The sequence below is a fragment of the Panthera tigris genome, chromosome B2 (assembly GCF_018350195.1).
Source record: "Panthera tigris isolate Pti1 chromosome B2, P.tigris_Pti1_mat1.1, whole genome shotgun sequence".
NCBI classification, from domain to species: Eukaryota; Metazoa; Chordata; class Mammalia; order Carnivora; family Felidae; genus Panthera; species Panthera tigris.
Window position 1 is genome coordinate 40,859,156 of NC_056664.1, and position 14,146 is coordinate 40,873,301.

Below are 14,146 nucleotides of genomic sequence, written 5' to 3' on the forward strand. Positions count from 1 at the left end.
TTTGTTCTGATTTTTGAGTCCCCTCCAGCTCCTCAGAGGGGCCTGGAGTCCCAGTTGCTCTCCTCCCCCTCCCCTTCCAGCCCAGGGGGGCCAAGGGTGGAGAGGCGGCTCCCATCCCCCATTATTGAGGCTGGGCCTGCCCGCTGTGGGGGGCAGCAAGTGCCGGGAGGGCCCAGGTTGTTTTGGGGTGAGGCTCAGGACTGGGCTTTGGCCCTGCCCCTCAGCTGCCTTTGGACTCCCTGAGCTCCCTAGGCCAGGAGGGGCCTCACTTGTGCCCTGGCCACCTGGCTGGGCTCCCGCTGCCTCTCCTCTCTCACCCAAGGCCTTCCCCTTTGTTGTGTAAACTGTTTACTGGTGACCCCACCAGATCCCACCCCTCCTTCCCACCTCATCTGCCCTACTTCTTGGTCTTGAACCTTGTTACCTGGTGACCACAGCTGGTCACTCTGCTCTTCCTAGCTGTTGTGCCTGGAGTCTGGAGGGGAGGACACCCCAGCCCCCCAACAACAGCTGGTTACACCATGTTCTCTGGGTGCAGGGAGGAACAGGAAGGCTGGCCTCTAGGGAGAGGGGTGGGAGGCCCAGGCACCTCCGCATTCTGTCCTGAGGGCAGGGATCAGGCCCTCAGTAGCAATAGTGAGGACAGCGGCACACACTCCCAGGGCTTTAACTTGAACCCTAACAACTCTTGGGGGTGGGTGCCATTAGCCTCATTTTGTAGAAGGTAAAACTGAGGCTCAAATTAAGTGACGTGCCCAAGGTCCTGCTGTTAGTAAGTGTGCAGCTGGCACGACTCTGGGTCCATTGTATTTCCCCTACCCTGAAGCTGCCAGCTCCTTCACCCAACACCCAGCACTGGCAGTGTGATCCACACTGAACTGGTTTGATTTCTTAGCCAGAACTCCACCCTTACCAGCACGCCTCTTTTCAAAGGAAAGGAGGAGGCTTCTTAGGAGGAGACGATGGCAGAAGGTCCTGCCAGCGTGGCACCCCCACCAGGTGCCCTGTGGGTACCCGCACAGACTCTCTGCTTCTCGCCTGGGCCTGCTGGGCTGGGGGAGAGGCACTGCCGAAGTGCCGCAGACTCTGGCTCTGGCGAAATGTTCCAGGGCCTGAACTGGGGGTGTGGGGCCCCGTCATAGCCTGGGCTCAGGCCCCCTTCTCCCCTGAGTTGGAGCAGCCAAGGTCATAGAGGGTGGAGGAAACGGAAAATTTTTCTTCCGGCTGGTGAGGCTTCCAACAGGTCCTTGGAGGATGATACTTTTTTGGTTCAGCCCCTCTGCCCCCACCCATCTCCAGGACTGGTACTGCCCCCTGTTGAAGGGGCTGTGGGCAGTGAGAGTCCAGTCGAGACTCAGGTCCCACCTGGGACTTTGTTCAAGGGCTGGAGCCCAGGGCTGGGGAACCATTTGCAGCCCCCTGGACTGTCCAGGATTTCATGGCTAGTCTCTGATTCCCCCATTATGTCACTGACCCACAACACCTCCGTGCCTGCCTTACATCAGTCCCTAGAGCTTCATTGGTCCTTAAAGTAGGATGAGACAAGACCTGTCCCCTTACTGGGTGTTGACCCAGTGGCCCAATCCAAACCCAGTCCCAGACCTGAGGGCAGACAGTGCTGTGACTGCTTTGCTCTTTGACCTGTGGCTGCTGCATGAATAGCACCTTGTTCCTCCCCCACCACCACCAACAAGGCCAAGCAGGTTGCACACACTAGCTCTCCACCCACCCACCCCAGCAAGCAGCCTCTCCCTCCCCGCCACTCCCCCACCCCGCCCCCAGCCTGGAAGAGCCAGAGGCAAGATCCAGCTTTCCAGGTTTTTCTTTTTCTCTCTCCACCACACCTACAAGCCTTTCTGAACTTGACTATGCCTTCCTCTCTCCCACACCACTTCTCCACAAGATGAGGGGACTGGCTGAGCTGGAGTTCATCTGATTTTAGTCCCTTAATTAGAAATCCTATTAAAAAAGGGTTTCCTAAACTCACCTGAACATGAAAAGTCACATGGAATGGTGGTTAAACATACAGATGTCTGGGCCCACCTGATTTGCTGGGTTGGAGACCTAGAAGTCTGCATGCTTAACAAGCCTCTCTCATGGTTCTCAAGATGAGGCCAGCTGGACCCCACTATACCAGGAGAAACAGAGTGTCTTGCTAAGAGGGGAGAGGGCCTCAATGAAATCACAAGGTCAGTGTCTTGCCCTCAGAAACACAACTTGTCGGAACCCCAGAAAGGATCTGTCTCTCAGCCATCATCCAGAACCACAAAGGCCGGTGGGCAAACCAGAAAGCATTTCTTTCAGTTCCATGATTAAAAGAACCACAGGCCCTGGTAGTGGAGTCTCAGGGGTTGGGGCTCTGTAGTCTCAGGGGCGGCTGCACAAGGACTCTGTATATATTCTAGAGGACAATCGCTAGGAAGTTTCTTCAACTTCCCGGTTCCTGGGTGATATTTCCATGCAGCATCTTTTTGCAGGTTAGAAAATGGTGCTCTTCACACCTTTGACTTCTGTCTGTCAGAAAGTTGTCTTAATGTCAGTTTTGTTAGAATAAGAGACTGACTACCAGAATCCCGCCAGAAAATAATAAATTTACAAACCCATGAATGGCAGTCCCTTAAATATGGAACCTTTGTGTGGTATCCAACTGCCCCGCATCATTTCTGTTCACAAGTGTGAGTAAATGCCTCTTCTTTTTTTTTTAATCTCAATTTTTTACTCTTATTATTTTAGAGAGAGAGAATCTTAAGCAGTCTCCACACTCAGCACCGGAGCCCAATGCAGGGCCCGATCCCCCGACCCTGGGATCATGAGTTGAGCTGAAACCAAGTCCAATGCTCAACCAACTGAGCCACCCAGGAGCCCCATTATTATTATTTTTTTTAATCTTAAGGCATGCTTTTTGCTACAGATGCATGGTCCAAACCTAAGTGGTTTATAGGAGGGCTCTGTGTACTAATCCTAGCAGCAGAGCCAGTTGAATCTCTCTTAAACATCCTCTGATGGCCTAGTTTGCTCTAGTAAGGAGTTTCACTGGAATAATAGTAGCCACTATTTTTTGAGTGCTTACTATGTGACAAACACAGTTGTACATGCTTTACATAATTATTTAACACTGCTATGATCTCAAGGCCATGGATTTCTAAAAACTGTCAAAGTACAGAAAAGTGCTTACAGCTCAATGAGTTTTTACGAACTGAAAACCCAAGTCATCTGCACCCAGCTCATGAAACATTACCATTGCCCCCTACACACACACACACACACACACACACACACACACACACACAGGGAATGTCATCTATTTTGTTTACTGTTGTATCCCCAGCACTTAGTATAGTGCATGGCACAGAATAACTGCTTAATAAATACCTATTGAATGAAAGGTTAAATAACTTGCCCAAGGTCACACACGAGTGGCCCTAGCAGGTTATGAGCACAGGCGGAATGGCTTCAGTGTCCTGAGGCAGAGGCATGAGGCCACAGTACCCTGGAGCTATAGTTTGGCTTAGGGCACCATTCGCCTCTTACATGGCTCTCTTCTAGAAGGCAGCCCAGCTATGCGGTCTGCTAGTCTATGTCTTCCAAGTTCAACATGGGGAATGCAATTAGGAGCAAGACAACTTTCAAGTCTCTCCCTTTTCAGAGTTTACTGTTGCATATAGGTGAAAGCCAGCTTGACCCTTATGCTGCCCTCAAGGGCTGGACTTTTTTTTTTTTTTTTTTTTTTTTCAGTAATCTCTACACCCAACATGGAGCTCAAACTCACAACCCCAAAATCGAGAATCACATGTTCCACCCATTGAGCCAGCCATGCACCCCTCAAGGGCTGGCTCCTGTTTACAATTTCTTTTTCTTTTTTTTTTTTTAATTTTTAATTTTTAAAAAAAAATTTTTTTTTTTACGTTTATTTTTGAGACAGAGAGAGACAGAGCATGAACGGGGGAGGGTCAGAGAGAGACACAGAATCTGAAGCAGGCCCCGGGCTCTGAGCTGTCAGCACAGAGCCCGACGCGGGGCTCAAACTCACAGACTGTGAGATCATGACCCGAGCTGAAGTTGGACGCTCAACCGACTGAGCCACCCAGGCGCCCCAAAAAAATTTTTAATGTTTTATTTATTTTTGAGAGAGAGAGACAGACAGAGTATGAACGGGGAGGGGCAATGAGAGAGGGAGACACAGAATCCGAAGCAGGCTCCAGGCTCTGACCTGTCAGCACAGAGCAAGACGCAGGGTTTCGACTTGTGAACCACAAGATCATGACCTGAGCTGAAGTCAGACACTTAACCGACTGAGCAGCCCAGGCGCCCCCGCTGTTTACAATTTCTTGAAGAGGAATCCAACGTTACTCATTCTTCCTTTAAAATTGTGCTCTCCACTGCTTCCAATTCTGTGTCTCCCTCTCTCTCTGCCCCTCCCCCGTTCATGCTCTGTCTCTCTCTGTCTCAAAAATAAACGTTAAAAAAAAAATTTTTTTTTAATTAAAAAAAAAAGAAATAAAGAAATAAAATTGTGCTCTCCATCTACTAAGGTTGTACAGGCCAAGAGAACTTAAGCTTCCTTTAACACGATCGTGACTGTTTGTAAGGAAGTGTTGTTGCCCATTGAGAGGAGAAGCAGGCTGACTCCGTCACCAGTCCCAGGGGCAGCAACACCTCCTCCCACCACCAACCACCCTGAAAGATAAAAGGTTCTCAGCCCAAAAAGGAGAACAAAACAAAAAGACACTCAAAAAGCTAGATTTTTATCTTGTTCAGAATTACTTATGCACCAAAGTGGTCTTGGTGTTTTACCGTTCGTCTCATCCAGACATGATGGCATGTGTAAATCGCCTGTCTGAGCACTGCTTATTTAGCATGTTGCCAGGGCTCAAATAGTATATCATTTTCCTGTGGAAGAGTACAGCTCAGTGAGCAGATTGGTATACACAGAAGAGATCTTATTGGGCATTAGCACACCTTAAAACGGCTTTTAATAGTGTGAAATGATCAAAGGAAGCCTCTCTTCTTACACATTGGTGGAATTCTTACACCATTAGTTAGTGCTGCAATCCACTGATGTAGGGACCAATTCTACACTCACTTAACAGGACTTTTTTTTTTTATATATATATACTTAAAGCATTTTTTTAATTTTTAAAAAGACTGTGGTAAACTACCCATAAATATAAAATTTACCGTATTAATCTGTCTTAGTGTAGAATCCAGTAGCATGAAGCACAGTCACATTGCTGTGCAACCATTCTCCAGACTCTTCATATCTTACAAAACAGATACTCTGTACCCGTTGAAAACTCCTCCTTCTCCCCTCCTCCAGGCTCTCCTCACCACTGCCCCACTTTCTGTCTCCATGACTTTGACTACCCCAGATATCTCATACAAGTGGAATCCTACAGTACTTATCTTTTTTATTAATGGCCTATTTCACGCGGCACAATGTCTTCAAGGTTTATTCATGTTGTTTTTGTTTTGTTCTGTTTTGTTTAATTTACATTCAAGTTAACATATAATGCAATAATGATTTCAGGAATAGAATCCAATGATTCAGCACCTATGTTTAACACCCAGTGCTTAACCCAACAGGTGCCCTCCTCAATGCCCCTTGCCCATTTAGCCCATCCCCCCCCCCCACCCAAAACCCCTGCAGTAACCCTCAGCTTGTTCTCTGTATTTAAATCTCTTATGTTTTGTCCCCCTCCCTGTTTTTATATTTGCTTCCCTTCCCTTATGTTCACCTGTTTTGTATCTTAAATGCCACATGAGTGAAGTCATATATGTCTTTCTCTAATTTCGCTTGGCATACATAATACCCTCTGGTTCCATCCACATTGCTGCAGATGGCAAGATTTCGTTCTTTTTGATTGCCGAGTAATATTCCATTGTGTATATATACCACATCCTCTTTATCCTTTCACCAGTTGATGGGCATTTAGGCTCTTTCCATATGTTGGTTATTGTTGATAGTACTGCTATAAATATTGGGGTGCATGTGCCCCTTCGAAACAGCACTCCTATATTCTTTGGATAAATACCTAGTAGTACAATTGCTGGGTCGTAGGATAGTTCTATTTAAATTTTTTGAGGAACTTCCATACTGTTTTCCAGGGTGGCTGCACTAGTTTGCATTCCCACTGGCAGTGCAAAAGGGTTCCTCTTTCTCTGCATCCTCGCCAACATCTGTCATTGCCTGAGTTTTACCAGGGCTTTATTAAAGCATATTAAGTCTTATATGGTATATTAAAGAGTCCAAAAAGGGATCCATTGTGATATATCTGCTAACAGAGTCCGTGTGGGTGGGTGGCTTCCCTCCCCTCCCCCCAACATCCCAGTGTTCCATCTGGGTAGATGTGGTCAGCAGACGAAAGAGAGAGAGAGAGAGAGCACACTGGCACATGTGCGTATGTGCACACATGTGCAAACAGGGGAGGGGCAGAGAGAGAAGGGGAGAGAGAGAATCGCAAGCAGCCTCTGCACTGTCTGCACTGAGTCTGACAAGAGGCTCAAACTCATGCACCATGAGTTTGTGACCTGAGCTGAGATCAAGAGTCAGACTGAGCCACCCAGGTGCCCCATAGACAAGAGTTTGTTTTTTTAATTTTTTTTTTTAACGTTTATTTATTTTTGAGACAGAGAGAGACAGAGCATGAACAGGGGAGGGGCAGAGAGAGAGGGAGACACAGAATCTGAAACAGGCTCCAGGCTCTGAGCGGTCAGCACAGAGCCTGACGCGGGGCTCAAACTCACAGACCGTGAGATCATGACCTGAGCCGAACTCGGACGCTTAACCGACCGAGCCACCCAGGCGCCCCTAGACAAGAGTTTTTTTCAGCACCTTGGACTGGAGTTTGGAAATTAGCGTCCATCATCTGAAAAATTAATTTTACCTGTTCCAAATCTAAACAAACACAGGATGTCCTCCATTTGTAGTTACTGTACATGCATACTTCACCATTCTAGAATTTTAATGTGTCCTCAAATTGGAATAGCTTGGGAGTTTGTCTGGTTGCAGCCATATTCCCAAGATAAAGTCTTTTTGCAAACATCACACATTTGGGGATGAAAAATTTACTCCTTTCAGCTAATGTCAAATAAGCACCACATATTAAAAATATCACAGGCACCTGGGTGGCTCAGTCAGTTGAGCATCCAAATTTGGCTCAGGCTATGATCTCACAGTTTGTGAGTTCGAGCCCCACATTGGACTTGCTGCTGTCAGCACAGAGCCCACTTCAGATCCTCTGTCCCCCTTTCTCTGCCCCTCCCCCACTTGCACGCGCGCTCTCTCTCTCTCAAAAATAAACATTTAAAAATAAAAATATCCTCTATTCTTATTTTCAGTTAAGTCAAACTGTAAATTGATTCATATTCTGGGATCTTCTCTTGCATGGCCCAGGGCCTCACATTTGTTTCTCTAAAACTCACCAGAACTAACAAGTAAAACAAAAGGCAGTTTCAATATATTTCAGTGGGTAGAGGACGTGGACAATTTAGAGATGAAGGAGTGAAATTACTTGGTACATTTTGGTGGCAAATAAAGAAGACTACAACAATTAGATATAATTTTCTAACTAGTAAAATATCAAGGAATAACATCTTCGCGTAGAGAAGAATTGAAACAAGTATTTGTTTTGGGTGACAATATCAATTAATAGAAAAATTCCATTGGGGATATGATTTGATCATAATTATCCAACTGTTCACTCTGTTGAAAAATTGTGAGAGCATTTTAAACACTCAGAACTTGGGGAATGATTAAACAAGTCATAACACATCTATTCAATGTAGCCATTGAAAGCATGCTTAATGCCAAGTAACTTAAGGTCAAGAGAAGGAAACAAGATTTTGATAGTTAAAAGTTTAAAAAAAAATAAAAGAAAAGAAATAAAAAGGTCCATGAAATTTCATGTGCTTTATGATGTTGACATTTTTTTAAATGCCTCTGGATGAGAAAGAAATCAAATCATTATTAACTTCACACCAAAAATCTTGTTTTCAAATGGAAAGTACATCTATAAGTGACTCACAACCTATACTTTTTTAATCCAAATTTACTACCAGTATTCATATTATTTTTAAAAAATCATATTATAGGTCTTTGGGTAAAAGGCTATGTTTCTCAAAAATCGTAAGTATCAGTATGTAAATAAAAACCAAATATTTAAATAAAATTCCTTATCAGTATGGAGAGTACGGCTTTTAGCCTCCAAAGGCTGCAAACCCATCACAAAAATGTTATACAAACAAGAATGCTGTACAAGAAAAAGTTCCTGGGGAAGAGGAAGTGGGGGATCATGTAACACTAAAACAAAAGGAAAGATTCTTTTTATTATTATTATTAAAAAAATTTAAGTTTATTTTCAGAGAGAGAGAGTGCACGCACTAGTGGGGGAGGGGCAGAGAGAGAGAGAGAGAGAGAGAGAGAGAGAATACCAAGCAGGCTCTAGGCTGCCAGCGCTGAGCCCAATGCCAGGCTCAAACCGACAAAACTGTGAGATCATAATCTGAGCTGAAACCAAGAGTTGGGCACTTAACTGACTGAGCCACCCAGGTGCCCCAAAAAGCAAGATTCTTAAATAGTTGTTCTAGGTAATTTTTTTTCTTCCTTTTCTTCCTCCTAGGTAAGAACAAAATCAAAATGCTGTTTTTGGGAACTAGTTTTATGGAATGACTCTGGAGTCAGTGTCTTTATGGCAGTTTCTAAATGAAAGGGTGTGCAAAGATGTCTAAATTTACAAATCAATGCCCTTCATTCAGGATGCACTATTATTTATGTAAATATCAGGAGAAGAAAGTATTCCAAATCACAAGAATACTTGTCTTTAAATATTGAGACCCAAAGAGTTGGGTAAACCTTGTGATCTATTGAAATGATTATCCTGGTCTTTCTAAAGTCCAGTGTGGGGCTTGAATTCACTACCCTGAGATCAAGACCTGAGCCGAGATCAAACCTGAGCTGGGAACAAGAGTCAAAAGCTTAACCTCTGAGCCACCAAGGCGTCCCTAAAGGGGACATGTCCCAGCAGCATTTTGAGCCCTGAGAAAATCCCAGGCTTACCTCAGATGTATTCAGAGAGGGTTAAGAGGCAAAAAGTAAATGGAAAAGAGGGTATCTGGGTGGCTCAGTGGGTTAAGCGTCCAACTTCGGCTCAGGTCATGATCTCACAGTTCATGGGTTTGAGCCCTGCATCCAACTCTGTGCTGACAGCTCAGGGCCTGGAGGCTGCTTCTGATTCTGTGTCTCCCTCTCTCTCTGCTCCTCCCAGGCACACGCTCTGTGTCTCTCAATTAAAAATAAACGTTAAAAAAAAATAACTAAAAAAAAAGTAAATGGAAAAGAAATCAATAGTAAGGGAAAAAATAATAAACTGCCTTAGGCCACTTATCTATGTATTTATAACTCCCAGTTCTGTGCCCTTCTAAGCCTGTTGCCAAAAACCTGTCGGTAGGGTCAACATGAGCACAAGACTCTATTACTTGGGCAGGACAGGCTCATTTGAGGCAATCTGTGTGCTACAAATAGGAAGCTGAGAATGATTATATGGGGGCATCTACCTGGCTCAGTCGGAGGAGCATGTGACTCTTGATCTCAGGGTAATGAGTTCGAGCCCCATGTCGGGTGTAGCAATTACTTAAATAAATAAAACTTTAAAAAAATGGGGGCACTTGGGTGGCTCAGTCAAGCATCCAACTCTTGATTTCGGCTCAGCTCACAGTCCTGAGGTTTGTTCATAAGATCCAGGATGGAGTCGGGCTCTGCACTGACACCATGGAGCCTGCTTGGGATTCTCTCTCTCCTTCACTCTGTGCTCTTCCCCCTGCCTCTCTCAAAAATATACATATAAACTTTTGAAAAAAGATTATATGATATTTGGGGTTCCTCCAGCTCCCAGATTGTACAGCTAATAAAAGGGGGAGGGGGAGGAGAGCCTCCTTCATTCCAAACTCTATACATAGCTCTTTCTGAAGCCAGACAAACCAAGATAGATAGGGAAGGCTCTTCTCCCTGTCTTGAGCTTCACTGGGTGGTATCATCTTGCTGAATCCATCTCAGTCCAGGGTGGTGTCCTAGGAAAAGACCTCCTGCTTTGGGGAGGAAGGGTGGATGTATAACCAAACCAAAGGGCCAATTTATGAAGTGACAGTGAACAATATAACAGCAAGGGCACCAAGCACTTCCACCCTTAACCCTTGACTTCCTACCCTGTGGGCACCTCCATGGAAAGCACATCGTGTTTAAAAAAGTAAAAATTTTAGGGGCACCTAGGTGGCTCAGTTGAGAGAGCACGTGACTTTTTTTTTTTTTTAAGATTTATTTTTCTTTCCTTCTTTCTTCCTTCCTTTCTTTCTTTTTTTTTTTTTCTTTTAAGTAATCTCTCCACCCAACTGGGGCTCGAACTCACAACCGGGAGGTCAAGAGTAGCATACTCCAGGGACTGAGCCAGCCGGGCGCCCCTAGAGTATGTGACTCTTGATCACGGGTTGTGACTTAGAGCCCACTGTTGGGTGTAGAGATTACTTAAAAACAAAATCTTAATTTTATTTATTTATTTATTTATTTATTTATTTATTTATTTATTTTGGTGGAGATTCTGGAGATCGAACAGGGGCCTCAAACAGCAGATAGCGCTTTAGAAGTGTGCCAGTCGGTGAAGAATTGGGAGGAAAGGCCGGACTCCGCCTCACGCGGCTCAAGGAAAAGCTTGATGCGTCACCTCCAGGACAGAGGAGCATCTGCCCCCGGGTAGGCAGACGATCCCCTGAGCCAGAACTGCTCCTGGACTTGGGTGGCCAGACTTGCATTATCCCCAGATATTCGCTATTCATCGCTTTCCTGGCCGACCAGGCCCTCTTTCAGCTAGACGATCCTCCTTTAGATATGCTAATACTTTCCTCCTCTAGGGACGGTCCAGTCCTAGGCGCTGATCTCTGTGTGGACTGGGGAGTTTCCTTTTTTCCCAGCTTGGGTAGGGGTGGAGTGGGCGATCTCACAGTTCCCACCTCTTCTGACCCCTCCCCAGTCCTCCTGATACCTGGCTTAAGAGGGTAGGGGGCTGGGAGGGCCCTTTCCCGCCACGGGGTCGCCCAGAGGGCTGGATCTTCCCGCCGGCGAGAAGGGCTGGTGCTAAACGCCGGGCAGCGCCCCCCCCCCGAGGCTGGGAGCCCAGCAGGGGCGTGTCCCCGCGCTCACCTGCCATTGGACAGGTGGGGCGGCCCGGCCGTACTATAAATGCGGGGCCGCCCGCCGCGGAGCCAGGCGCGCTGCACGATGGTGGACAGTGTGTACCGCACCCGCTCCCTGGGGGTGGCGGCCGAAGGGCTCCCGGACCAGTACGCGGACGGAGAGGCGGCACGCGTGTGGCAGCTCTACATCGGGGACACCCGCAGCCGCACGGCCGAGTACAAGGCCTGGCTGCTCGGGCTGCTGCGCCAGCACGGCTGCCAGCGGGTGCTCGACGTGGCCTGCGGCACCGGGTGAGCCGGGGCGGGGGCCAGGGAGCCGCTGGCTCGGCGTGGGGGGGTGTGGGGGACCTCGGCCTGGTTGGTCCGGCAGCCTCCACCTGCGAGCCGCAGCCGGCCCGCGGCGGGACGAGGGGGCAGAGCGGTTGGGAGGAGGGGCTGAAGACACCCGGGGGCAGAGGGGCGTGTAAGCACCGCAGGGTGGGGCCTGCCGGTTCGCCGGGGAGGGCGGCGGCCGGGCTTTGGCGCCAGACCGACGTAAGCTCGGGTCCTGGCTGCAGCACTGGTCCCGAAGTGATGGCCTTGGGCAGTGTTAACAGTTAACATTTGTTCAATATTTGCCCGTGCCGCCACGCGCGGTGCCAGGAGCTTTTGGCACATCCGTTTTTAAGATCCTCACATAACCTCATGAGGTAAGGAGTGATACCCCACTTACAGTTGTGGAAATCCCGCCTCAGAGGAGCGGAAGCCCTCTACCTAGTGGAGAGGACATTCAGACAAAACACCATGCTGTACTACCTCCCCTGCACAGGTTCCTAAATTCCAGGAGCCTCAGTTTGCCCCGTCCCTCAAGTGGGGATAACATTGTCTACCTCACAGGGTTGCCATGAGGATTAATGCACATTTATAGAGCGCCCGGCTCTGAAGAGGTGCTAAAAAACCAAACCCAGAATTTGCTACCTGGTGATAAACCGATTTGCCAGGTCATTTGAGGTCAGTGGAGAAGGCCTAAGGAGAGGAAGCAGAGGAATGGTCTCAAGAGTGGAGGAGACAGAAGTGCCCAGCACAGGGCCTCCTCCTTGCCTTCCCAGGCCCCCTGACTGCCCCTCTTGGCCTCTCATCTCTGACCCTGCCCAGGGTGGACTCCATCATGCTGGTGGAAGAGGGCTTCACCGTGACCAGTGTGGATGCCAGTGACAAGATGCTGAAATACGCGCTTAAAGAGCGCTGGAACCGGCGGCACGAACCGGCCTTTGACAAGTGGGGTATGCAGGTCCAGTCAGGCCCTCCCCGCCCAGCCGCCAGGGACTCGGTACTCTCTGCCCTGGGCTCCTTCAGCTCCTGTGCTCGTGTGCTTTGTTTTCCTTAAGGGGGACAGCCAAATTACTTTCATTTCCCTGGAAAGGGAGGCTTACGCACCAGAATGAGGTATCTGGTGATGAGTCTTCTCCCTCCTCCCAAATAAAAACACAGAAGCACGGAGCCATGCTTCCCATCCTGGCTTCCTCCTCCCTTGACCCCTTCTCCCCTTCCCTTCCCCCTCCATGTCCATGGTGAGCTCCTCCTTCTAACCGGATCGGGAATCCCTGTGTGTCTCGAAGGGGAAACTGAGGCAGGGTTGCACTTGGTGGAGGTGAGTGCTGCTGGTGCCATGGTGCCACCCTGATCCCTCTTCCCCTTCCTGGTCCCAGTCATTGAAGAAGCCAACTGGATGACTCTGGACAAAGATGTGCCCCAGCCACCAGGGGGCGGCTTCGATGCGGTCATCTGCCTTGGCAATAGTTTTGCCCACTTGCCAGACTGCAGAGGTGAGAGAGGGCGTGGCCTTGAGCATGGCCCCTGCTTTGAGCTGTACCTCTTTCCACAGACCCCTGGGTGCCCGCTCTCCTGACAGAGCAGACTGTTTTCTGCTCCTCTCTGCCTTGGCATCTGTATCCCTGGGGAGGAGAAAGATGGGAGGGAGACTGGTGCTCGGAGCCCTGAGCAGATGGAGCCTCTCTGCCCCTGCCCGGAGCTCAGGAGACCAGAGTGAGCACCGGCTGGCACTGAGGAACATCACGAGCATGGTGCGGTCTGGGGGCCTGCTGGTCATCGATCATCGCAACTACGACCACATCCTCAGCACAGGCTGTGCACCCCCAGGAAAGAACATCTACTATAAGGTGGGGCCCCTGGGGGTGGGAGGCCCAGAGTGGGGGATGGGGGACGTGATCCTGCGGTCCAGGCCCCACAATGGTTGCAGAGGCTAATGCAGCCTGCACTACCACCTACAGAGTGACTTGACCAAGGATATCACGACATCAGTGCTGACAGTGAACAACAAGGCCCACATGGTGACCCTGGACTACACGGTGCAGGTGCCAGGCGCTGGCCAGGATGGTTCTCCTGGTTTGAGGTACCCACTCGGCTAGGTAGGGGTGAGGAGGGGTGGTACTGAGGCCGCCAGCCCTCATGGTTGGTTGGGGGCTCTGTTGCAGTAAGTTCCGGCTCTCCTACTACCCGCACCGTTTGGCTTCCTTCACGGAGTTGCTCCGAGCAGCCTTCGGGGGCAAGTGCCAGCACAGCGTCCTGGGGGACTTCAAGCCTTACAAGCCTGGCCAGGCCTACATCCCTTGCTATTTCATCCATGTGCTCAAGAGGACGGACTGAGTGCTGAGCGTGGCCTCAGCTCCTACGACCCTCTGCCCAGGCACTGCCAGATCCGTCTGGGGAGGTGGGAACTGGCAGCCCCATACCAAGCCTAACCCCCGGTCCAGACCCTCGGGGTGTGGGGAGGGCAGACTGCTGCTGGGGGTACAGGGATTTGGGTTTAGGCAAATGGAAGCGTGAGCAATATAGTCTGTGCCTTTTTTAGTTCCTCCATGCCTGGTGTTTATATCAGAAGGATCAGGCTCCTGTGGTGCCCGCCTTGCCCTCCCCTGTGGCTCACTCCTTCCACAATCTTGCTCTTTCCCACTGCACCCTTTCA

The 14,146-nt window shown here is 48.9% G+C and overlaps 1 protein-coding gene across 1 annotated transcript; it reads left to right on the forward strand.

Annotated features, from left to right (window-relative positions):
- Positions 1-11,227: 11,227 nt before the first annotated feature.
- On the forward strand, positions 11,228-14,110 carry GNMT (glycine N-methyltransferase). The gene is made up of 6 exons (XM_007085181.3): positions 11,228-11,472; positions 12,316-12,443; positions 12,870-12,986; positions 13,198-13,340; positions 13,452-13,573; positions 13,656-14,110. Exons 1-6 carry the CDS (start codon positions 11,228-11,230, stop codon positions 13,825-13,827), a joined length of 927 nt encoding a protein of 308 aa, XP_007085243.1. The 3' UTR covers positions 13,828-14,110.
- Positions 14,111-14,146: the final 36 nt, after the last annotated feature.

What these genes read in the sequence shown, in the direction of transcription:
- GNMT (XM_007085181.3), top strand. Translation starts at nt 11,228, where the DNA reads ATGCGGGGCCGCCCGCCGCGGAGCCAGGCGCGCTGCACGATGGTGGAC. An exon ending in GACGTGGCCTGCGGCACCGG is followed by an intron (nt 11,473 to 12,315) that starts GTGAGCCGGGGC and finishes GACCCTGCCCAG; the next exon opens with GGTGGACTCCATCATGCTGG. An exon ending in CCACTTGCCAGACTGCAGAG is followed by an intron (nt 12,987 to 13,197) that starts GTGAGAGAGGGC and finishes CCCGGAGCTCAG; the next exon opens with GAGACCAGAGTGAGCACCGG.